This window comes from Canis lupus, chromosome 30, assembly GCF_003254725.2.
Source record: "Canis lupus dingo isolate Sandy chromosome 30, ASM325472v2, whole genome shotgun sequence".
Lineage (NCBI taxonomy): Eukaryota > Metazoa > Chordata > Mammalia > Carnivora > Canidae > Canis > Canis lupus.
Genome location: NC_064272.1, coordinates 11,947,575 through 11,973,133, shown reverse-complemented (window position 1 = coordinate 11,973,133; position 25,559 = coordinate 11,947,575). Strand labels below are relative to the sequence as shown.

Sequence of the window (25,559 nt, the reverse complement as noted above, 5' to 3'; positions counted from 1 at the left end):
GTCAAAAATTGGTGAATCTGGTTTGAGTTCATAAGAGTTCTTTTTGTACTATTCTTGCAACTTCTGTAAGTATGAAATCATTTCAAAATACAGTTTAAAAAAAGCAATCAAGCCAAAACAAACAAAAGCAACCACCATCCCCACTACAAAAATCAACATACAGGGGTACCTGGCTGGTTCAGTTAGTAGAGCATGCACTCTTGATCTTGGGGTTATAAATTCGAGCTCTACATTGGGTGTAGAGATTACTTAAAAATAAAATCTGAACAAAAAAAATCAGGGGCGCCTGGTGACTCAGTTCGTTAAGCATCTGCCTTTGGCTCAGGTCACCATCCTGGGGTCCTGGGATTGAACCCCACAGAGGCTCCATGCTCAGTGGGGAGTCTGCCTCTCTCTGCCCCTCCCTGCCACTTGTACGCACTTTCTCTCAAATAAATAAAATATCTTGGGGGACAGGGCAGGATGGCGGAGGAGTAGGGTCCTCACCTCACCTGGTCCCACCAACTTACCTAGATAACTTTCAAACCATCCTGAAAACCTACGAATTCGACCTGAGATTTAGAGAGAACAGCTGGAACGCTACAGAGAGAAGGGTTTGCGCTTCTAACAAGGTAGGAAGGAGGAAAAAAATAATCCAGTGGGGGAAGCCGCCCCCCTCCCCTCCTCCTCCGCGAGGAGCCGGGCTAAGGCCCAAGGCGAGAGCCTCCTGGACGAGAAAGTCCAGCCTCGGAGAAGCGGGAACTTGAAAAACCCGCGCTGGATCCTTCCGGACGGAAAGGCGCCTCGCGGGGAGCTGGGGCAGAAGCGCAGGAGGGGCAGTGGAGCCTCCGGCCTCCCGGGCCCGGGAGGGAAGTGCGCCCGGGGGAGAGCGCGCCGCACCCCGCGGCCGAGCTGGGCCAAGGGCTGGAGCGCGCCGGTCGGGCCTCGGGGAGCAGCTCGGCGGCGGCTCCCGACGGAGGGGGCTGCCCCTGCTGCTTTCCGCAGCCCCGGCCCGGAGCGGGAGCGCGATTGCAGCAGCGCAGGCCCCGGAGCCCAGGGCGCTGGCGGACAGAGCCGGGGTCCTGCGCTCCCCCTGGGACAGACGAGGCGGGGACGGCCCAGGACCGCGAGGACGCTCCAGCAGCTGGGGCGGCCCCAAGCTGCGCAGGTCGGCGCCCCCGCCCCGGAGCATCCCGGCCAGTGCGGCCCCGGAGACCGAGACCGCGGTAGTTACTGCGAGGGCTGCTCCGAGCTGCTCCGGGGCTGGGGAGCCGGCCGCCGCCAGTGGGGCTGCTTCTCCTGGGGTCACCGCGTGCCTGGGACCGAGCGGGCCGCCAGGAACAGGGCCTCACGGGGTCAAGGGCTCCCACTGGGCCGCGCACCTGGTAGGGGCGGGGCACCTCCCCCAGGTGCACACACCTGAGAATCAGCACAGCAGCCCCTCCCCCCGAAGACCAGCTGGGAGGACGGGGGAAGAGCAACTTCTTGACCCGGCAGCACTGGAGAGCTCCAGGGGAAGTCGAGGATTTACAGCCTATAGAACCAGAGGGTACCCCTCCTATTTTTTTTCTTCCATTTTCCAGTACAACTCGGTTTTATATCAGACTGTAAATTTCCAATTTTTTTCTTTTCCCACCTTAACTACAATATTTTACCACCTCTTCATTTTTAAGATTCTTCCTTTTTGACTTTCATATTCCTACAAGTCTTAGATATACTTTCCATTTCTAGATTCCCTTCAACATACTCCATTTTGGGAGATATACAAGATATGTTTTTTTGTGTTTTGTTTTCTCTGCCTCATTTTGTTCTATAATGGCATAAGTTAATACCTTCTAAAACATGGCCAGTATACACCCAGAACCAAGTGGTATACCGTGCTGGTTTTCTGTGAGATTCCTCATTCCTATTCTGCCCCCCTCTTTTATCTCCTTTGTTTTGGTGGTCAATGTTGGGGCTCTCTACAAGTATTTCTGGTTTATATAAATTTGGGACTGAGCATCTTCTAACATACAGAACTTAATATACTCAGAACCAAGAGGATCACCCTCTAGGACCCCTCAGGTAGACTACATTCTCCCTCCACTACAACTTTGTCATCAACATCATCTCCCAGTCCTCCCTTTTTTTTTTTTTCTTCTCCTTTGGGATTCTTTTATTTTTTACTACTTTGTTTTAAAATATATTTTTCACTTTAGTGGTCCTTTTATTTTGTTCTGATCTGTTTTCAATTTCTGGTCTCTGACCTCGTCAGAATCATCTAGGTTGAAATTTACTTAGGTCATGGTTGATATTCTTGATTCAGTCCGCTCACACAGCTGCTCTGCACTGAGCAAAATGACTAGAAAGAAGAACTCACCACAAAAGAAGAATCAGAAACAGTACTCTGCCACAGAGTTACAAAATTTAGATTACAATTCGATGTCAGAAAGTCAATTCAGAAGCACAATTATAAAACTACTGGTGGCTCTGGCAAAAAGCATAAAGAATCGAGAGACTTCATGACTGCAGAATTTAGATCTAATCAGGCCAAAATTAAAAAATCAATTAAATGAGATGCAATCCAAACTGGAGGTCCTAACGATGAGGGTCATTGAAGTAGAAGAAAGAGTGAGCAAATAGAAGACAAGTTGATGGCAAAGAGGAAGCTGAGGAAAAAAAGAAGAAAACCAATTAAAAGACCACGAGGAAAGGTTAAAGGAAATAAATGATAGTCTCATAAGGAAAAATCTACGTAAAATTGGGGTTCCAGAGAGCGCTGAGAGGGACAGAAGGCCAGAAAACATATTTGATCAAATAAATAAAAAATCTTAAAAAAAACACATATATTTTGTTCCTAAATTATGGTATTTTAATATATAATATATATTTAATATATATTTTTAGAAATAAGATGAGCTTTAGCTTATCTGGTACAAATTCTTTTATTTACAGGAAATAACACACAAACTCTAAAAGTGCAAAATTGCAAAAACTATAGGGCAATTTAACAGTTCAATTAATCTGTGAGCAGAGATGTAACATTAATTTTTAAATATCTTCTAAGTTAGAAAATCCTTGTTTCTGAAATAAGTTTTCATACAAAGTCAAGTCCTCAGGACTTAAGGATGGTTTCACAGTCTTAAGTGATTTTAGAAAGTGCTCTTGTTTCACTGTGGTTGCTTCTAATCCATTTTCTTGCAGAGCCAGCAAGGCAGCCTATAAGACACAAACAGGAGGAAATAATGAATGTGCTTCACTTTTTTTTTTTTTTTTTTGAACAATTTGTGGTAATACTTTAAAATCCGGGGTAAAAACCTCAGTCCCACTTCTTAGAATTCCAATATTCATGACACTGAAAACACTAAAAAGTTAAATAAAGCGATTAAAAGTTATCTTAATAGACCATCATCTCTTCTTAAATGGGAAAAAAGAAAAAGCAAGTTGCAGCATAATGCGTACACTATGAGTCCATATACATATTTAAAGATGAGAGACTATCTTTCTGACCTCAGAATAGGAGTTTTTAAACAGAACAGAGCACTGATCCTAAAGGAAAAGATCAAAAACACCTACTCTGTGACCCAGCAATTCTCTTGGTAGGTATATACATATATAAAATAGACTTATCTATACATGTACTAACAGACATAACAAGATTATTCACAGCAGCATAATTTGTAACAAAAAATAGTAACCCGAATGTTCAAAAAAATGAATAAATGCAGTATATTCATAACCTAGAATATTACAAAGTGATAGAAATGCACAAACTACTGCTATAGGCAAAACCACAGATGAAGTTCAAAACATAATCCTGAGTTAAAGAAGCAGATATAAAAATATACTGTACAGTCCTATTTATATAAAGTTCCAAAGCAAGCAAAACTAATCTCCAGTGTTGGAAGTCAGGAGAGTGGTTCCCTTTTGGGAGGGAGATTGGGAAAGCCCCAAGAGAAGCTTCTGGGGTGTTGATAATAATCCCTTTCCTGATAGTTATAAAAGTGTTCATTTTATGTTAATTCAGTGAACTATATCCTTATGATCTGTGCATTTTTCTGAATAGTACATTTTTTTAAAGATTTTATTTGAGAGAGAGAGAACACAGGGGCAGAGAGAGAGGGAGAAGCAGGCTCCCCCTTGATCCCCTGAGACCTGAGCCAAAGGCAGACACTTAACCGACTGAGCCAACCAGGCACCCCTATCTGAAGAGTACCTATAATAAAATATAATATATAATAAAAGTTTGTGGAAAGGGAAACACCTAGCTTCTTTTGCTCTCAAAGTCTAAATCCCTTAAAGTGGCTTATAAAGACCTGTGTGATCTGGCCATTATCCAGCTCTTCAATGTCATGTTCTCTCTTACTTCAGTCGCCCGCGGTCTGGGTCAGTGTCCTTCACAAGTGCTCCCATAATACCCTAAACTTCCTGATTCACTACACATTATCAATTGTCAATTCAGTATTACAATTTCCCTCTTTGCAACCTGCCATGAACCTATAAGCTCGAGTAGGGTAGGGTATGGTAGGAAAGGGTAGGGAAGGGTAGGGAAGGATAGGGAAGGGTAGAGAAGATCTGAATAAATGAAGAAATGTTGTCAACCATATGTTCCTTCGCTAATTAACTTACTTCTTTGCAAAGATTTCCAAGATCAGCACCAGAGAAAAAACAGGTTTCTGCTGCTATGTTTTCTAAGGAAACATCAGGCCCCATTGGCATATTTTTTGTACAGACTTTCAAAATAGAAAGCCTGCCCTGAAAAAAAAAAATTAAAATGTTTATAATCTTATTATAACATTTATGTTTGACACAAAGCTGTATTAAAACATTTTAATACGTTTCCTGTCATACTACAGCTGTGTATATATTTATTTAAATAAATAATAATACTTCTGAAGAGGTAAGAAGAGTAACTCATCAATGGTTCATATGATAATGGTAAAAATAATGACATGATAAACTTTTAATACTTTTATAATAATTTTTAAAATAGCCAACTATAGGTACATTTAAGAGACACATGAGTCCTCATTTTGGGTATAAATAGTGTTATCAGACATGGTTATAGTGTTATCAGACATGGTTTAAGAAGCAAAAACATGAATTATCTGGATACAACTTAAAAATAGACATTTAATTTTTTTTTTTTTCATTTAGGAAGGATGGAAAAAATTTGTTGACTTTAACCATTCCTTGCTTGTGGCTGTGGATGTTAAAAGGGCAAAGATTTACTGATTCTCTGACTATGGAAACTGTGTAATCTCTCTAATTTCAGACTTTCCTACTATAAAATAAGAATACTGATAAAAATAATCTCCAACTGTTTTTAATACTTTAAGATTCCTCCATTCTAGTTGTAAAATAATGTTTGAGTAGATGTAACAAGCTCAGTATTTTGAGTCTGCCTCAGCAATGAAAAATATAATTATTTTTAGGCTTATGTTTCTCTGAAAATAGGCCTAGAGTATCCAGCAAAAGCAGATCAAAATTATGTGTTTATGAAGGGCTACCAGGCAAAGAAGAATGAGAACCCAGTGTAAGTCATATACCATGTACGTATATATCCAGTTTGGGATTCAATTCTGCTAGGCTCCTTAGAGCTCAGACATTGATGTGTTAAGAATCCTCACATACACTAAACATGTGCAATGATTACCTTTTCATCTGGAGGTGGAATATAAATAATCTTATCTAATCTTCCAGGTCGTAACAAGGCATCATCTAATACATCAGGTCTATTTGTTGCAGCAACAATCATGACATTTCTGTTAAAAACTTCTTGAAACTCTGAGAGAAAACACACAACATAATTTCAGTAAGCTGTCAATTATTAAATTTTTAAGAAATTATAAACCAGAATGTTCAGTTATTTTTAAATGAGTATATCCTTTTCTTAGGACCAGAATGCTTATACCTCCTATCTTTTTTTTTTTTTTTCTTTAAGACCATCTTTTAAGATTTTATTTATTTATTCAGGAGACTGAGGAAAAAAAGAGGCAGAGACACAGGCAGAGGGAGAAGCAGGCTCCATGCAGGGAGCCTGACGTGGGACTTGATCCCAGGTATTCAGGATCAGGCCCTGGGCTGAAGGCAGGTGCTAAACCGCTGAGCCACCCGGGCTGCCCCTAGACCATCTTTTTGATATCAAGGTATGCTAAAACAAATTATTAGTCAAAGAACTACTTTGTGTGGTGAAGGGACTAGCTAATCCTGAGGGACATCTCTCCATGTAAGAACCAAAGGAAAGCCTTATACCACAGCAGAGAATACCTATTGAACACACCTGAGCCCCAGTGAATGATTATAACCTAAGTGGATGACATGAAAGAACAAAGCATGTGACTTTGGAGATGGAGATGTATGGCTATGAACCACACTGGCTCTAATATCTTGGATGAGAGAGATTTACTTTTTATTTATTTTTCTTTCTAGAGGCAGAAATATACAACATAAGCTGCAGATGTGTAAATCCTAGATGAAGATAAGAAATACAGAAAAGCAGCCAGGGCAAGGCCTTTTACATGCTTGCTAAGCATTCAAAATGGTCTATTGAACTCTCAACAAACAGAAGTTCAGGATGGCTTCTAGGTGAATTCTACCAAACATTTAAAGAAGAGTTAATACCTATTCTCAAACTATTCAAAAAAATAGAAGTGGAAGGAAAACTTCCAAATTCATTCTATGAGGCCAGCACTACTTTATATCAAAACCAGATAAAGACATGGTGAAAAAAGAGAACAGCCAATATCTCTGATGAATATAGATGCAAAAAAAAATATATATATAGATGCCAAAAATACTCAACAAAGTACTAGCAAATCAAATGCAACAATACAATAAAATAATCATTCGCTACGATCAAAAAGGGTTCATTCCTGGTATGCAAGGGTGGTTCAATATTTACAGATCAATCAACATGATATATCAGTAAGAGAAAGGACAAAACCATGTGGCCATTTCAATAGATGCAGAAAAAGCATCTGACAAAGTACAACATTTATTCATGATAAAAACCCTCAACCAAGTTGGCTGAGAGGGAATATACTTCAATATAATAGAAACCATATATAAAAACCCACAGCTAATATCATACTCAATGGTAAAAAACTGGAGCTTTCACCCTAGGCCAGGAATAAGACAGCAATGTCCACTCTCACCACTTTTATTCAACACAGTACTAGAAGTCCTAGCCACAGCAATCAGACAACAAAAAGCACTAGAGGCATCCAAAACGGCAAGAAAAAAGCCAAACTTTCACTATTGCAGCTGAGATGATACTATATTAAGAAAACCTGAACAACTCCACCAAAAAGTAGTAGAATTGATAAATGAATTCAGTAAGGTCACAGGATACAAAATCAATGTACAAGAATCTGTTGCTTTTCTACACATGAATAATGAAACAGCAGAAAGATAAATTAAGAAAGCAATCCCATTTACAATTGTACCAAAAATAATAAAATACCTAGGAATAAACTTAACCAAGGAGATGAAAGACCTGTACTCTGTAAACTATAAACACTGATGAAAGAAACTAAAGATGACCCAAACAAATGGAAAGATAGTCCAAGCTCATGGATTTGAAGAACAAATATTGTTAACATGTTCAAACTACCCAAAGCAAGCTACAGATTTAACACAATCTATATAAAAATACCAATAGTATTTTTCACAGAACTAGAACATACAATCCTAAAATTTGTGTGGAACCATAAAAGACTCTGAATAGCCAAAGCAACCTGAAAAAGAAAAACAAAGCTGGAGGCATCACAATTCCAGATTTCAAGTTTATATGACAAAGCTGTAATCATCAAAACAGTGTGGGACTGGCACAAAAACAGACACATAGACCAACAGAACAGAACAGAAAGCCCAGAAATAAGCCCATGATTATATGACGAACAAATCTTTGACAAAGGAGGCAAGGATGTGCAATGGGAAAAAGTCTCTTCAACAAATGGTGCTGGGAAAACTGGATAACAACATGGAAAAGAATGAAATTGGACCTCCTTTCTTTTTAAGGTTTACTTATTTGAGAGAGAGAAAGAGAGAGCATACAGGCAGGGGAGGGGCAGAGGGAGAAGGAAAGAATCATAAGCAGACTCCCCAGAGTGTGGAGCCCAATTCAGGTTCAATCTCTTGACCCAGAGACCATGACCTGAGCCAAAATCAAGAGTTGGACAAGCTGACTGAGCCACCCAGGCACCCTGAAACTGGATCACTTTCTTAACCATATACAAAAAAAACTCAAAATGGATTAAGGATCTAACTGTAAGACCTGAAATCATAAAAATCCTTGAAGAGAGCAGGTAGTGATTTCTCTGACATCAGCCATAACAATCTTTTCTTGCCTCCTTACGCAACAGAAACAAAAGCAAAAATAAACTATTGGGAGACTATGTCAAAATTAAAACCTTCTGCACAGCAAAGGAAATAATTGACAAAACTAAAAGAAAACCTATTGATTGGGAGAAGATATTTACAAATGACATATCCAATAAAGGATTAGGATCCAAAATATATAAAGAACTTATATAACCCAATACACACAAATAATCCAATTTAATCAAAACCACAATGAAATATCACTTCACACCTGTCACAATGGCTAAAATAAAAAACACAAGGAACAAGAGTTGGTGAGACTGTAAAGAAAAGGAACTCTTGTGCACTGCTGGTAGAAAGGCAAACTGTTGCAGCCACTGTGGGAAACAGTATTGAGTTTCCTTAAAAAATTAAAAACAGAACTACCCTATGATTCAGTAATCACACTATGAGGTATTTACCCAAAGAATATGAAAATACTAATTTGAAGGGATAAATGCATCCCTAGGTTTACTGTAGCATTATTTACAATAGCCAAATTATGGAAGCAGCCCAAGTATCCATCAATAGATGAATGGGTAAAGAAAAATGTGGTGTACACACACATGAATATTATGCAGCCATAAAAAATAATTAAGTCCGGCCATGGCTCTAGAGAATATAATGCTAAGTGAAATAAGCCAGTCAGAGAAAAACAAATACCATATGATTATACATATGTGGAATTTAAGAGACAAACCAAAAACAGACTCTTAACTATAGAGAACAATGGGGAGGAGGGAAAGAATGGGTGAAATAGGTGATGGGGATTAAAGAATACACTTATCTCAACAAGCAATGAGTAATATATGGAATTACTATATTGTACACCTGAAACTAATATAATGCTATATGCTAACTACACTGGAATTAAAAAAAAATTTTAATTGAACTGAATATGAATAATCAGAGTAGTTCCTCCAGTAATCTGATCTCTCAAAGTAGTGAGTTCCCTATATCTGCAAGTATTTTAGCAGAGGCTGAGTCAACACCTATCAGATACTGTAGAAGGAATTCCTGCATTATGAGAAAATTTGATTAGAAAACCTCATGCGGGGCAGCCCAGGTGGCTCAGTGGTTTAGTGCCGCCTTCAGCCCAGAGCCTGATCCTGGAGACCCGGGATCAAGTCCCACGTCAGGCTCCTTGCATGGAGCCTGCTTCTCCCTCTGCCTTGTGTCTCTGCCTCTCTCTCTCTCTCTCTGTCTAGAAAAGAAAAGAGAAAAGAAAAGAAAAGAAAAGAAAAGAAAAGAAAAGAAAAGAAAAGAAAAGAAAAGAAAAGAAAAGAAAAAGAAAACCTCATGCGTCCCTTCAAATTCTAGTCTCACATGTTCCTAATGAGCTGTAAGACTCTCCTTCCATGGAATGATTTTTCAAATGGGAGAGGACAAAAGAAAAATGATCTGTTGGATAATCTAAGTATATCAAACACTATTGAGGAAGAGACTCAGAAAGGGAGGAAGGGACTTCCAAAGGTCATTTTAATTTCATTATAACCAAAGAAACCCATTCCTCAAGAAAACTGGAAGTTTTGAATACTAAAATCGTTGGTAATAACAATATTTTGTTTTGTTTCATATAAAAATTTTTAGAAAGGGATGAACACTGATAAATCACTGACCTCTACCTCTGAAACTAATAATATATGTTAATTAATTGAATTTAAATTTTTAGAAAAGGGATAAACACTGGTTCTTCAGGATATAAAAATAAGAATAAGAATAAACTCCCTTTCCCATTAGCAATATGTAAAGTCATATTTCTAAACCTTAGGAAAAATAAAATTCAGGTTCATATGTATTTAAGATAACTTATTACAAATATAAAATTTACCTCTTTCCTAGCCAATTTTAGCAGCTCTATGAAAATTCCAAGAGTCAAACCAAAATTATATAATTCCTTCTATGAGATGAATCCAGCATAGGAAAAGCTAGTGTATATGCATTGTATTTAATGTTGGCCTGGGTTTTTGGTATATTCTGGCTAATAAATACCTCTTCATTTATTTTCAGCTCCTTGTATTTACCCTGTTGATCTGATTTACTTCCTCTTCTTTCTGTAGTCTTCAGTCCTACCCCATCTAATTCATTCAGGAGAACAGAAAGAACACGCTCTTGAACATTACATTCTGTTTTGCTGATGGATCGGGAGCCCAAGATTGAATCAATCTCATCCAAAAACACAATTGCGGGAGTATTTGCTCTTGCTTGTCGAAATACCTTTTGTTAGGAAAATAAAATTATTGAAAAGCCGTATGTTATATGGTATTCTAGTGAATATATGCTTTCTGCATTACTATTATAATTTTTAAACTGTAAACAGAGAAAGGTGCTAAAAGTCTAAGAACTGGGGAATAAATAAATAGAATAGGAAACCATACAGTATTATGTACAGATTAAAAATTATGTTTTCAAAAGATAGTTAATATCACTCCATAAAAGTGATGAAGTGAAATTTCTAAATTTTCTATAAACGAATATAACTTTTCTAATCAGAAAAAAGGCCACTAATACTTTTAATAATAAGTTTATTTTTAAGGCATGCCATGAAAATTCAAAAGGACACTTATGTACTTGGGGGAAAATAAATGAACAAACCTGAGATAAGACTTTTTCTGAATCTCCAACAAAAGGAGAAAAGAGATCAGCACCACTCACTGAAACAAAAGAGCAATGACAGCTTGTGGCCAGGGCCCTCACCAGGGTGGTTTTAGCACATCCAGGGGGACCATACAGGAGAACTCCCTTTGGTTGTGTAAGGCCCATCCTAACAAATTCCCGAGGGAATTTAAGAGGCCACTCGATACTCTGTAAGTACACAAAAAGGGATAGTATACATTAAGAGATAATTATTTTAGTATAATGATAAAACATCAAATAATTCAGTAAATTCATTTGTTCACTCAACAATTCTCTGGTACCTATTATGAGCTGGAAATGCAGTCCATTCTCCACACAGCCATCAGTGATCTTATAACTTAAGTCAGGTCACATCATTTCCTGCTTCAAATCCTTCAAGAATGACTTCTCATCAGAATTAGAATAAAATCCAAATCTGAACTCCTTCCTACCAGTGATTACAAAGCTTTATACAGCCTATTTCCCAAACACTCCAGTGTGTTCCCATCTTGGGGCCTTTACTGCTTTTCTCTCTCTGCCAGAACACTCCTTCAAGATCCTTGTGCGGCCATCCCTCATCATTCCATCTCAGCTCACATGTCATTTCCTTGAAGAGGTCTTCTTTAATCACTCTAGTTAAAGCAGAACCCCTACCCCACCCCAGACATTCTATGCTACTGTCCATCTTTTACTTTGGGAGCACTTGCTCATTCATTATCTGAAATTATTATTTTTCCATGTTGGGTTTGTCATTCTGCTCTGCTAGAATGTAAATACGGTTCACCTCTAAATAGCCAAACCTAGAACGACACCTTCACAAAGTAGGCACTCCACAAATGTTAAACTAAATTAGTAAACAAGTCCCCTTTATCTCTGAGGTAGGTGATTTTTATCATCATAATTTTACAGATGCAGAAGCTCAGGCTTACAAAAGTTAAGTAACTTGCCCAGGTCTTATTTCTAGTGAGGCAGCAGAACTGAGACTGCCCCAGGCAGTGTAGATTAAGAAGTATAAACCCTCACCCACAAAACTACAAAAAAAGGATAAAGTCCCTTACCAAGGGAACTCAGATTTTAGTTGGAGGGACTGGCTTATAAACTAACAATGAGGTCAGCAAAGGGCTTCCACAGAGAAGGAACAGTATGCACAGAGACAAAAACTCTTAATTCATCTCACCAGTCAGGAGGAACAAAGGGGAGAACAGGAGAGGCAAGGAGCAATAGAGTTGAAGTGGAAAGAGGAGTCAGATGGTGCTGCACCTTGAAAGTTTTAGTGAACACTGAGGAAGCAGTATAGAGAATGGACTGGAAAGAAATAAAACTAGAGGCAGGAAGACCAGTTAAATTCTCTCACAATGACTCAGACTGCAAAAATAATAAAGCTGGATGTGTCATAGGCAGTGGCAATGGTGTTGAAAGGATGGATTTGAACATAAAATGTAACTCTCTTTTATGCGGGGATTATGTACTTTTTTTTTTTTTTTGGTGGGGATTATGTTCTAAATCCAGAGAAGTTACATGCACATATGGCATGACCCATGCATTTAGAAGAGTTTCTTTCTTTCTTTCTCTCTCTCTCTTTTTTTAAGATTTTATTTATTTATTTTAGAGAGAGAGAGAGAGAGAGCATGCACGAGTGGGGAGGGCCTAGAGGGGGAGGAAGTGAGGAAAGAGGGAAAAAGAACCTGTACTGAGCATTGGAGCCCAACATGAGGCTCAATCCCATGAACGTGAGATCATGACTTGAGCTGAAACCAAGAATCAGATGCTCAACTGACTAAGCCAGGCTTCTGATTAGGACATGGGTGGCTGGCTATATTCACAGAGGTGCGGAACTCAGGTGTGGAGGGGCTGAATAGCTGAGCTTTGAATTTGTTTGAGATCCCTATAAGTTACCTGGTAGGCAGGCAGCTAAGCAATTCTAATGATCAAAAGAACTACTGGGGCACCTGGGTGGTTCAGTGGTTAAGCATCAGGTCATGACCAGGCATCCTAGGATAGAGTTTCACACCAGGCTCCCCACAGGGAGCCTGCTTCTCCCTCTGCCTATGTCTCTGCCTCTCATGAATGAATGGATAGAATCTTTAAAACACCACCACCACCACCACAAACAAAAATCCATCTTTGCCGGATATAAAGATTTTTCAAGTTAATAGTTTTCAGGGACAGTTGAAGCCCTGGATATCAAAATCATGAACTCATCGAATGAGTTTCTTCCAGGAGGCCTCCCAGAAACTTGGAGCACTAACATTTAAGGTACAGGAAAGGAGTGTTCTGAAAGTCAGGAAAGCTTGACAGCTGAAAGCTATAGAAACAGTGTTTACAACAGGAAGTTGTGGCTAATCTCTTAAGTACTTTGTGAAGATTAGTCATGATCTTAGGGCTCTGGGGTTGAGCCCCTCATCCAGCTCCCTGCTTAGTGGAGAGTCTGCCTCGCCCTCTGCCCCTTGCCCCTCTGCTTGTGCTCTCTCTCTCAAGTAAATAAATATTTTAAAAAAATGCAACAGTGCATATAAAAAATTAGGGAATATTATAAATGTATTGATCTATAGACACAAGGATTCTACGTTTCACAGCAGAATAACTTCTAGCTAAGATGAGTAAGTTACAGTGATACTTATAAATCAGTCTTTTGTATGTGTGGTTTGAGAAACCTAGTTGCTTATGGCAGAATTACCTGAAGGTAAATTAACAAAATTAATTTCTAAAAATGAAATGCAAATGAGAGCATTTGGAGAGCTATGTCCCTCGCAGCCACAGTGAGAACCAGTGGCCACCCAGACCATACTGTTTTATAATTTTGTGCTTTTACCAGTTTTTCAGGGCAAACTAAGGCCTACAACCTAAAAATCTATTTTACCACCCACAAACTAAGAATCATTCTTACATTTTTAAATACTCGGGAAAAAATCAAAAGAATATTTGTGACGTGAAAAAACATGATTTCAGTATCTATAAATAAAATTCCACTAGAATACAAGTACTAATTACATATTATCTATGGCTGCTTTCATGCCATGAAAACAGAGTTGAGTGATTGCAATAGAGATTGGATGGCTCACAAAGCCTAAAATATTTACTCTCTGGCCTTCTACAGAAAACGTTTGCTGACTCCATTCTCTATCATAAAGTCTTTAAAGGAAAAACAAAAGAAGGGTGAAGTAGGAAATTATGAAAAATGGTATTTGATGTCTCTAGAAGGCCAGTTAAACCAGGACTGAAAAAGGCCCCCTGGATTGTGATATCAGGATGGCATTACCAATGTCAGCAAGATAGTCTCAGCCTTTTGTCTTCATTATAAAACTGTTACACTTAAACCCTACTATTCTAGTGGCATAAGCAAATTCTGTATCACCTGTTTTAACTTCAGTTTTACATCTTCAAGGCCACCAATCTGCTCCCAGTCAACGGGCTTGATATCCATCAGTCCAATGACACTTCGAAATGATGAGGGTTGAATCTTTTTAAAAGCTTCAAAGAAGTCTGTTTCATCAATAGCTGGGTTGTCCTTGTTCTGAAGAAATAAATCCCCAAAAGCAAAATCAGACCAAAAATTACATGGGCCTGTTTTATAGAACAGGAGCACAATTCTTTCTTTTTTTAAATGTTCTTCTGAATTTATAAATCTATTGTTATCATTATAAAATTTACATACACAATACAAAAAAATTAAATGTCTCCTCCCCCAGCTTTCTCCACTATTCATCCCTAGAGGATGTCAACCACTTCCTGTGTACTCCATCAGTATGTTTTATGACAGTAAGGATATGTACATCTTTTTTTTTAAAAAAAGATTTTATTTATTTATTCATGAGAGACACAGAGAGGCAGAGACAGAGGGAGAAGCAGGCTCCCTGTGGGGGAACCCAATGTGGGACCCAAACCCAGGACCCCGGGATCATGCCCTGGGCCAAAGGCAGACGCTCAACCACTGAGCCACCCAAGCGTCCCTATGTACATCTTTCAAACAGATACATAAGTGGGACTCTATTGTATAAATTAACCTGCACTTTTTTCCATTTACATTAGAAATCTTTTCACATGGATTAATATAGTTCAACCTCACTTTTTTTGGACAACTGCAAAAGACATCAGTGTATAAGTGTACCATAATTTAACTGCATCCTTCTGTTGAACATTCGTTTATTTCTAGTCTGTTATTAAAAACAAAGCTACAGGGGATCCCTTGGTGGCGCAGTGGTTTGGCGCCTGCCTTTGGCCCAGGGCGCGATCCTGGAGACCCGGGATCGAATCCCACATCGGGCTCCCGGTGCATGGAGCCTGCTTCTCCCTCTGCCTATGTCTCTGACTCTCTCTCTCTCTCTCTCTGTGACTATCATAAATAAATAAAAAATTAAAAAAATAAAATAAAAAACAAAGCTACAGCTGAAAATGTTTGTGCACACGATCAAGTATTTTATATAATTTCCTCCGAGTAGAATTCTGGGTTTAAGAGGATGTTCATTTACAATTGTGACAGAGGTACTATCACACTGCCCTCAAAGCTGCACTGATAATATAAGGCTGTTCTCCCCATATCTCTCCAAAACTGGATATTACCAACCTTTTAAGTTTCTGCCAATGTGACAGAGGAAATAGTACTCACTATTGTGTTGATTTCTTTAGTTAAGAGTGAGGTAGAAGGAACATGGAATTAGAAAATCAGCTTTTGGGCAGCCCCGGTGGCTCAGCGGTTTAGCGCTGCCTTCAGCCCAGGGCCTGATCCTGGGGACCTGGGATCAAGTCCCACATCAGGCTCCCTGCATGGGGCCTGCTTTTCCCTCTGCCTGTGTCTCTGCCTCTCTCTATCTCACTGCGTCTCTCATGAATAAATAAATAAAATCTTTTTTTTTTAAATCAGCTTTTTTTAATAGTCACATATAGTACAGGCTGTTTAGGGCAAGAATCATCCATGGATGCAAAACAAGGGGAGTGGAAGTGTGACAAGGAACATGATCTCAAAGGGTCTCCACAGATTTCTATTAGTTACAAAGGGGAAAATAGCAGCTATACAGTGGAGAAACTGGACAAAAAACCCTGACTGGTTGATCATACCAACCACTGATTAAGGATGTCACCAATGAGGAGCAGGCAGCCATTTTGTACCTTCATCTGTGACACCCTAAGGACACACTATCACTTACGGAGTATTCCAAAAGTGCATGTGTAACCTGAATCTGACTATGAAAAAATATTAAGACAAACCCAAATTGAGAGACATTCTATAAAATCATAGACCTGCATCCTTAAAAACTGTCACTGTAAAATGTCTCACTGAAAAAAAAAAGCAGGGGCACCTGGGTGGTACAGTCAGTTAAGCTAGGGACTCTTGGTTTCAGCTCAGGTCATGAGATCAAACCCTGTGTGGGGCTCTATGCTGGGTGTGGAGTCTCTTTCTCTCCCTCCGCACAACCGCCACCCCCAACAACCCCCCCCCCCCCCGCAACATTTTATCTCCCTCTTGAAAAAAAAAAAAAAAAGCTACGGGAGTATTACAGATTAAAAGAAACTAAAAACTAAATGCAGTATGTTATCTTGAACTAGATCCTGTACTAAAGGGGTAAAAAATGCTAAAAGGATCAAGACAACCACCAAAAATCACAGTATGGGCTGTAGATCTGAGGTTCTGTATCCGTATTAAATTTCCTAAATATGATTACACATAACCATACTGTGGTCACATGTGGGGACATACATTTTCTTAGGAAATGGATAATGAATGGGTTATGATGTATGCAACTCGTCCTCAAATGATTCAGAAAAAGTAGGTAATATATGTGCACATGTACATTTAGAGGCAGAGGAGTGAAAAGGAGAATTATAAAGCTAATTTGGCAAAATGTTAAAAATTGATGAATTTGGATGGAGGGTTTATTGGGAGTGCTCTATTTTGCAACTTTCCCTAAACTTTTTAATTATTTCAAAATAAAGAGTTAAAACCTGAAAAAGGCTAATTTTTTAAAAAAGATTTATTTATTGCCTGCTTAAGCAACAGATACTAAGATTTATTTATTTATTTATTTATTTATTTATTTATTCATTCATTCATTCATTCATTCATTCATTCATTTATCTATTTGAGAGACAGTGTGCAGAAGGGCAGAGGGAGAGGCAAAGAGCATCTCAAGGAGACTCTGTACTGAGCATGCCCCTCTCTGGGCTCTATCTCATGACCCTGAGATCAGGACCTGAGCTGACACCAAGAGTTGGTGCACTACCCAGGCGCTCCTGAAAGACTAATTTTTAAAGAAAGTAAAGTTGAGCATTTTTCATGTTTACTGGCTATTTGTAATCCTTTGCTGTCTACTACCTGTTCATATTTTATTACCCATTTTCTCTTGGATTGTTGGTCTTTTCACGTTGATTTGTGAGAGTTCTTCCTGTATCAAGGTAATTGGTCTTTCTGTCATAGCCCAGAGAGGGGCACGTGCAGTGCAGTCTCCTTGAGATTCTCTCTCCCTCCCGCACACCCTGTGTCTCAAATAAATTCTTCCCAGTCTGTCTTGTCTTTATTTATGTATTGTTCTGCCATCCCCAAATGGTCAAATTAATAAATATTTTCCTTTTTGGCCATTAGGTTTTATGTTATGTTTGGAAATGCCGTGTTCAGGGTGCCTGAGTGGGTGTGGTTGGTGGAGCATGGGTTCTTGGTTTCAGCTCGGGTCATGAGATCTAGCCCCACCTTGGGTTCCAAGCTCAGTGTGAAGTCTGCTTAAGATTCTCTCTCCCTCTGTCCCCCATCCACCCTCCCCCCCATGGCATGTTCTCTCTCTCTCTCAAATAAATAACTTTTTAAAGAAAGAAAAAAGAAAGTTCAGCTTTAAGATTATATTTTAGAGAATTTTTCTTGCAATTTCCTTTATCATTTTAGTAAAGCAGATTTGTTAAAAACTGCTTGTATTTGTAATACCTGTATTATATTTGAGATTTGCCCTCATATCAAATTCTGAACATACAGTTGTCAAAAAATTTCCATTTTCAACAACAAACTATTTTATCCCATTTATAGAAGATTATGTAAGAGTATATATATGTATAGAGCTATTCTGAACAATGTTCCTAAAAATTATAATCTCTGGGGGGGTAGATTTCAGGCAATTTTTACTTTCTTTATAATGTATTCATCTGGTTTAATTTCTCACAAAGAACACCATTAAGTAATTTTTTTAAACAGCTTTTTCTTTTTTTTCTAACTGGCTAGGAGTATTAAATGTTGGGTACCTGAATACTAATTAATTTTTAAGCAACATCAACAAAGATCACTTATATGTACATTATTTCACCTAATTGTCATAACCCTTTCAGACAGACAAAATTCTTTCCCCTCTGTGTATATACGTGTATGTATTAAACTATATTCTAAATCCTTTAGTGGGAGTACTTCACAAAAAGCTGACTTTTTTTAGCCTTTTCACAAACTTTAACATATCCTCTGTCTGCCCTGATAGCAGCAGCAGCTCCTCAGCTGCCTGAGGGGTAAAGATGGAAAAGATGAAGCCAGTACCTTCCTAGATGCCTGTCCCTTCTTCCTTTTTGCCTTTCTTCCTTCCACTTCCCCTGGTTGTTTATGAACTCAGTCATCACCTGTGGTAACTATGCCTGGGCAGGCCGCTCCTGAAGTAGCAGCTGGCTGGTCCACCTAAGCCAGGGTGCTTAAGGTCAAACCTGGAACTTCAAAAGCAGAGGGAATCCTAAGTGTAAATCTCCCTTCAGCCCCTGGTACTCTCATCCTCCCTTCAGAAGGCATATATTCACACCTCCACGCATGAGAAGTATCATTAAATGTTCAAGCAGTTTTGTTTTTTGTTTTTTTTTTATATTTTTTTATTTATTTACTCATGAGAGACACAGAGAGAGAAAGAGAGGCAGAGACACAGGCAGAGGGAGAAGCTGGCTCCATGCTGGGAGCCTGATGTGGGACTTGATCCCGGGGCTCCAGGATCATGCCCTGGGCTGAAGGCAGGTGCTAAACTGCTGAGCCACCCAGGGATCCGACAGCAGTTTTGGTTCTAAATCCAGAAGAGAATTTACAAGTTCACATAACTCCTTCCCCACCTTCAGCGTACATGTAAAAATAAATGAAAATGAGGGATCCCTGGGTGGCGCAGCGGTTTGGCGCCTGCCTTTGGCCCAGGGCGCGATCCTGGAGATCCGGGATCGAATCCCACGTCGGGCTCCCGGTGCATGGAGCCTGCTTCTCCCTCTGCCTGTGTCTCTGCCTCTCTCTCTCACTGTGTGCCTATCATGAATAAATAAAAGTTAAAAATAAATAAATAAATAAATAAATAAATAAATAAATAAATGAAAATGAGCAAGGGTGTAAATTACATAGGTAAAAAGTTTTCAAAATTTTGGATTAATTGTCCTCTTATAATTGAAATTAATTCAAAACTGGTTTTTAAAAATTATAAGATCAAAGGGCAATTTTAATGTTATAATAGTTACAACAGAGATTGTAAACTTCGTCCCAGAATCCTCTGGGGGCTAAAATTAATTTTTTTCTGAAGGTGTTTAGGGATTAAGGATTACTTATTATATACATGGTGAAGAGATTTTTCCAATCCATGGTGCTGAAAATTACTATATTTAAGCTAACATCCTAAATATTTTTAAGAAAGGTAGTCATGGGGACGCCTGGGTGGCTCAGCAGTTGAGCGTCTGCCTTCAGCTCAGGGCGTGATCCCGGAGTCCCAGATTCAGGTCCCATATCAGGTACCTCCCAGGGAGCCTGCTTCTCCCTCTTCCTATGTCTCTGCCTCTCTCTCTCTCTCTCATGAATACATAAAATCTTAAAAAAAATAGTCATGAATTAAAGATTTCAATACCAAAGATAAATTTAAATAAAAATTCCAGGAGTCCAATCTTCTCCTGGGTTAGAAAAGGTTACTTTCCCTACAAAATATTTATTTATTAATAAGGAAAAAAACGGATGCAATGAGAACAGTATTTCTGTGCTCCTCCTGCCAAAAATGCAAAAGCTGAATCAAATCATGAGGAAACACCAGTCAAACCCAAACTAAGGGATAGTCTACAGAATAAATGACATGTAGTCTTAAAAAGTTAGCCACACGCCTGGGTGGCTCAGTCACTTAAGTGTCCAACTCTCGGTTTTGGCTAAGGTCATGATCCTAAGGGTCAGAGGACTGAGACCCACTTGGGTTCTGTGCTCAGTGCAGAGTCTGTCTGTCCCTTTCCCTCTGCTCCTCCCCCTACTCATGTTGTCACTCTTTCTCTCAAATAAATGAATAAAATTTTTTTTAAAAAATTAAAAATTAGGGATGCCTGGGTGGCTCAGCGGTTGAGTGTCTGCTTTTGGCTCAGGGAGTCCCGGGATCAAATCCCACATCAGGCTCCCTGCACGGAGCCCGTTTCTCCCTCTGCCTATGTCTCTGCCTCTCTCTCTCTCTCTCTCTGTGTCATGAATAAATGAATAAAATCTTAAAAAAAAAAAAATTAAAAAGTTAGGCATAAAAGAAAGACTAAGGAATAGTTCTAGATTAAAATATACTAAGAAATCATAACTAAATGCAATACGTAATCTAGGATTACTATTATTCTTTTTTCCTTTTTAAATTTCTGCTATAAAGGAAATTAATGGGACAGATAATGAAATTTAGATAAGGTCTATAGATACTGGGTAAAAGTATCGTGTCAGGATTAATTTCCTCATCTTGATAATTGTATGGTCATTAAAGTCTTTGATTTTAGAAAATATACACTTAAGATTTGAAGGATAAAAGCCCATTATGACTACAGTATACTCTCAAATGTTTCACAAAATATATACATAGAAGAAGAGAGATATATCTATATGCTAATATATATAAAAACACAGATGAAGACAGAAAGATAAAGCAAAACTGGTAAAATGTTACATTTGGAAACTCGGGGTAAAGTATACTATTTCTGCAATTTTAAGCCTGAAACTGCTTCAAAATAAACAAAATTAAAAATTAAAAAAAATATATGTTTGATTCTTCTGGGGCCATCCTTTTCCCTGGCTGTTCTGGGCTTCAGCACTAGGGAGTTACTATGGGAATGGGGGAACATGCCCTGGTAGACCTAGAAGACTCAGCCCTCTGTCCCCCCATATGCCAGTCCCAGAGAGAGGAGATGTAAAAAAATATGTAAGAAATAGCTGTGGAAGGTATCAAAAGTAGCAAGAAAATGTACTTACCACTTGTTTAATCCCCAAATTAGTTTGTTATATTAATGAAGAGATCAACATACATGGTCATATATCAATACTTCCTACCTTCTCACTGTGAAGGAGAGCATGCAGGGCAGCCTCTCTACAAAGTGCAGTCAAGTCTGCACCGACATAGCCAACTGTCATTTCGGCAAGGAGACTCAAATCCACTTGACTGGAGATGGGCATCTTTGAGGTAATCACTTGGAGTATTGCCTTTCTTTGTTTAAGCGTGGGAGTCCCAATGACAACCTATATGCAAAGTAAAAAAAGAAAAATTAAAAGTTTCCAGTTTAAAATATTATGTAATATTTTTATTCTCTCAAATGTGAAAACTTAGTGAACAAATTTGGAATTGGAACGATGTACTCTTAAGCATACCATAAATTCTGAATATATTAAACTCCAGAGGAGTAACACTGGCCAGATAGTTATACAACGAAAATTACGTACAGAGCTTCCTCAACTTAAGATAGGGTTACAACCCAACAAATCCACGGTTAAGCTGGAATTACAGTAAGTGGATAAAGCATTTAACATACCTAACCTACTGAGTATCACAGCTCAGTTTACTTAAATGTATTCTGAGCATTTACATTAGCCTATGGTTGGGCAAAATCAACTAGCAGAAAGCCTATTTTATAATAAAGTTTTAAGTATCTCAAAAAATTTATTGAATACTGTACTAAAGTGTAAAACAGAATGTATGAGTATAAAATAGTTGTCAATGTGTTGGTTGTTTACCCTCATGATCTCCTGGCTGCCCAGCATCACAAGAGAGCATCTTACTGCATACGGCTAGCCTGGCAAAAGACCAGAATTAAAAATTCTAAATACGTTTTCTACCGAATGTGTATGGTTTTCACACCACTGTAAAGTTGAAAAACCATTAAGACGAACCATTGTCAACTGGGGGCCCTCCATATAATCATTAACAATATTTTGTTATTTTTTAGAACCTATCAAGTTCTGGGAGCCAGGGATGCAATAGTAAACCAGTCTAGGTCCCTGGCCTTATGGAGTTGATTCAGGAGACAAGTACTAGATGGTGCAAAAAAGAAATGTGCTCAAGTTCTGCAGAGATTAATCAGAAGTGTGCAACTATCATCCTTTTCTTTAGAAGCCTAACACAAAGTTCAAGCATCACTTAAATTAATCACTATTCAAGCTATTTAATCAAGAATCAAGGGCGTCTGGGTGGCTCAGGTGGTGAAACTGGGGTCCTTGGATCAAGTCCCTCATTCGGCTCCCTGTGGGGAACCTGCTTTACCCTCTGCCTATGTCTCTGGTTCTCTGTGTCTCATGAATAAATAAAATCTTAAAAAAAAAAAAAATCAACTTGGGACTAAAGCTCAGGAAATAGAGGACAGCTTTGAATACTCAAATCTTCCTGGCAACCCAGGGAGCAACTGTGGGTAATTTCTCACTTGTGGGACAGGATGCTGGCCTCCTGACAAGGAATGAACAAATCCAGAATTAATGCCTGTTTTGATTTAGTTCTTCCCTGCCTTTTCCCTTTTTATTTCAATACACTTCTTGAGGCCATCCTACTTTAATTCTCATTCCAAATCCCTAAGAATGTAATACACGCACAGCTGACCTAGTTCCCTTAAAAATTAACGGTACCGATGGTACTCATTTTCAGGATGTGCACCACAAAACTAATCCTAACGGCCACCTGGCTTCTCGGAACAATTTGATTCTGGGGAAAAACAGGTCCAGGCTCACAGATCCCGTAAGGGCAGAGGACGTGCTCTCTGCATTACAAACGGCCCCACTGTACCCTCACTGACTGCCAAGCCTAAGTGGCAAACGCCGGAGGCCACCACCCAAGGCCAGGAGAGGCCGAGGTTCCATCCAGGGCCTTAGGGCGCACAGCCCGGCCCTAATTACCTCTCGGTCAAATCTCCCCGGTCTGCGCAGCGCTGGGTCTAGAGCGTCCGGCCGGTTGGTGGATGCCACGACCACCACGTCCCGGTCCCCACGGATGCCATCCAGCAGCGTCAGCACCTGGGCCACCGCGCGGCTCTCGGGGGCTCGGTGCGCGCCGCCCCGCCGGGGGCACAGGGCGTCCACCTCGTCCAGGAAGAGAAGCGTGGGTCCGCGGCTGGCCAGCTCCCGCGCGCGCCCGAACACCCGCCTCACGTTCTCCTCGGTCTCCCCGGGCCGCGCGCCCTGCAGCGCGGGGGCGCTCACGGCCAGCAGCTCCGCGCCGGCTTCCCGGGCCACAGCCCGCACCAGCTGGGTCTTGCCCACTCCGGGGGGGCCCGCCAGGAGCACCCCTCGCGGCACCGCGAGCCCCAGGGCCGCCAAGGTGCGGGGGTAGCGGAGCGGGAGGCGGAGGAGCTCCCGGAGCGAGTCGGCCGCCTCTGAGAGGCCCCCCAGGGGCGCCTCGGGCTGCGGCTCCGCTCCCGACGGGGGCACCTCGCTGAGGCTGATGCGGGTGCGAGGCGTGACCAGGCCGGCCGGATCCGGGCTGGGCGCCCCGCGGACGATGTGCAGCGCGGCCACCGGGCCGGGGGCCCCCGGTGGAGCGGCCACCACGTGGCCCCGGGAGACCGGTCGGTTCCGCAGAAGCTCCTGCGCCGCCTCCAGCACGGCGGCCGCATCCCGGGCACCTGGTGCGTCCGCGCCCTCCCGCAACACCGGCCACACGGTGAGGAGCCGCAGCGACGGGCAGGGCACCAGGCGGAGGCTGCTTAGGCTGAGGCTCCCCCGAAACCCTGAGGCCCCCACAGCCGTCCCGGGGCTCGCACACTGCGGATCCAGTTGCACAAAGCCGTCGGCTCGGTCCCGCCGCAGCCAGGCGGTGCAGAGACAGGAGCCGCCGTCGGGCAGAGAGATCTTCACCGCCGAGCCCAGGTGCGCGCCCAAGGCGCGGAGGGCGGCCGGGCCCAGGCGGCAGCGCTGGGTGCCCCGGTCCCTAGCGTCTAAGGGTAGCGCCTTCAAGAGCGGCTCTTCGGGAGGGGGACCTGAGTCCGGAGCCATTGCACACACACACTCAAGCCGAGGAAAGTTGGGGGAAGGAGTTCCCCACGGACCGGAAGGGCCGGCACACCAGCTCCTCGGCCGGAAGCAGGTGACGCGCATGCGCCGGAGACAGCCCTCCGTCGCTAGCCGGGGAGCGGAGGCCGAAAGGGCCAATCGGGAAGTTGGGTGATGCTCCGACTGCCGGTGGGGCGGTGTCGGATTCGACTAAACCCAGCGGCCCATTCCAGACCCGTATGGGAAAGGCCTTAGGTACGGGTATCCGGGAGGCCTCCTACGCTAGTTTCAGGAGGTCTTTAACCATGTACCTAGGTGATTTGGAGAGTCCCCCGCAGAGTCGTCTGTCCCTGGCGCTCAGACTCGAGCATCACCGCCAGCGCTTTGGAAGAATCCTCATCTGTCCCTACGGGCACAATATTTTGGAGCGCTCTCATGTTAAAATCTTTTTTTTTTTTTTTAAGATTTTATTTATTCATAGAAACAGAGAGAGAGAGGCAGAGACACAGGCAGAGGGAGAAGCAGGCTCCATGCAGGGAGCCCGATGCGGGACTCGATCCCCGGTCCCCAGGATCACGCCCTGGGTTGAAGGCGGCGCTAAACCTCTGGGCCACCCGGGCTGCCCTCATGTTAATATCTAAGGTGACTTGGAGCAGTTGAGAAATACCGCCTTGGTACCTCCGTTGGATCTGGGTTCTTACGTGTTCAGGGAAGGTCCAGGCACGCCCCTCCTCTGGAAAAGCACAGCGTAGCATTTTAAATCCCTGGGAGAGAGAAAGAAGGGAACGCAGCCACCTGACCTAGCTGTGGCACACCAGCACATTCTGCTCCATGCTCTCCTCCTGTGGGGGCCAAGGGCAGGCCGGCCAGACTGGCCCGCAATGGCATACTGATTATTTTGAATTGAAGCTACCTGGGGAACGGCTGGTGCGAGGGCACTGACTCTCCCCTGTCCCCGAAAGCGAGAAAGAAACCTCCATGTGAAAGGTACCCTCTCTGTACTAAGAAGACATCCTCATCACCAGAGATAACGAACTTGAAAGGGGAGAAAGCCGTGGAAACAAACCTTGTGACTTTTTTTTTTTTTACTAACCTACTACCTCAGCCCAAATTCCACTTAGAATTCCTCACTAATTAAAGCTCCCAAACATCTTTTTTTTTTTTTTATCTTGTCAATTCCTCACAAATGTATTGTCTCTTTGTATAAAAATTTTCTGCCTGGTTTATTTATTTATTTATTTGGTCTCGATTTCATTACTGGGCCTCTGAGCACATAATAATAAAACTTAGGCGTTTCCTCCTTTTAATCGGTCTTGTGTAAATTTAATTCTTACTCCAACTGGAAGAAGGACTTACTCCCTTCTTCCATCTCGAAGGGCAGGGAGAGAATTTTTCCTTCCCTACACTTCTTTAAATGTTCTTTGACAACAGCATGATGGTAACCTCT

The 25,559-nt window shown here is 41.2% G+C and overlaps 1 protein-coding gene across 2 annotated transcripts; it reads right to left on the bottom strand.

The window, feature by feature from the left end:
• Positions 1-2,884: 2,884 nt before the first annotated feature.
• SPATA5L1 (spermatogenesis associated 5 like 1) lies at positions 2,885-24,180 on the bottom strand. Of its 2 annotated transcripts, XM_025472915.2 has the most exons (8): positions 23,021-24,179; positions 21,194-21,379; positions 14,294-14,452; positions 10,918-11,127; positions 10,347-10,539; positions 5,615-5,745; positions 4,588-4,713; positions 2,885-3,177 (listed from the first exon to the last, which is right to left on the bottom strand). In XM_025472915.2, the coding sequence occupies exons 1-8, from the start codon at positions 24,113-24,115 to the stop codon at positions 3,010-3,012; spliced, it is 2,268 nt and encodes a 755-aa protein (XP_025328700.1). In that variant the 5' UTR covers positions 24,116-24,179; the 3' UTR covers positions 2,885-3,009. The 2 variants fall into 2 exon arrangements, 1 of the variants encoding a protein (XP_025328700.1); XR_003146242.3 differs by lacking the exon at positions 2,885-3,177 and having other exon boundaries at positions 10,315-10,539; positions 23,021-24,180.
• Positions 24,181-25,559: the final 1,379 nt, after the last annotated feature.

Bases quoted from the DNA above. Each gene is read 5' to 3' on its own strand.
- SPATA5L1 (XM_025472915.2), bottom strand. From the start codon at position 24,115: ATGGCTCCGGACTCAGGTCCCCCTCCCGAAGAGCCGCTCTTGAAGGCG. The intron at 10,540-10,917 runs GTTTGTTCATTT...TCCTAACAAAAG, and splicing joins CAGAAAAAGTCTTATCTCAG to GTATTTCGACAAGCAAGAGC. The intron at 3,178-4,587 runs GTAAGTTAATTA...TGTGTCTTATAG, and splicing joins TTGGAAATCTTTGCAAAGAA to GCTGCCTTGCTGGCTCTGCA.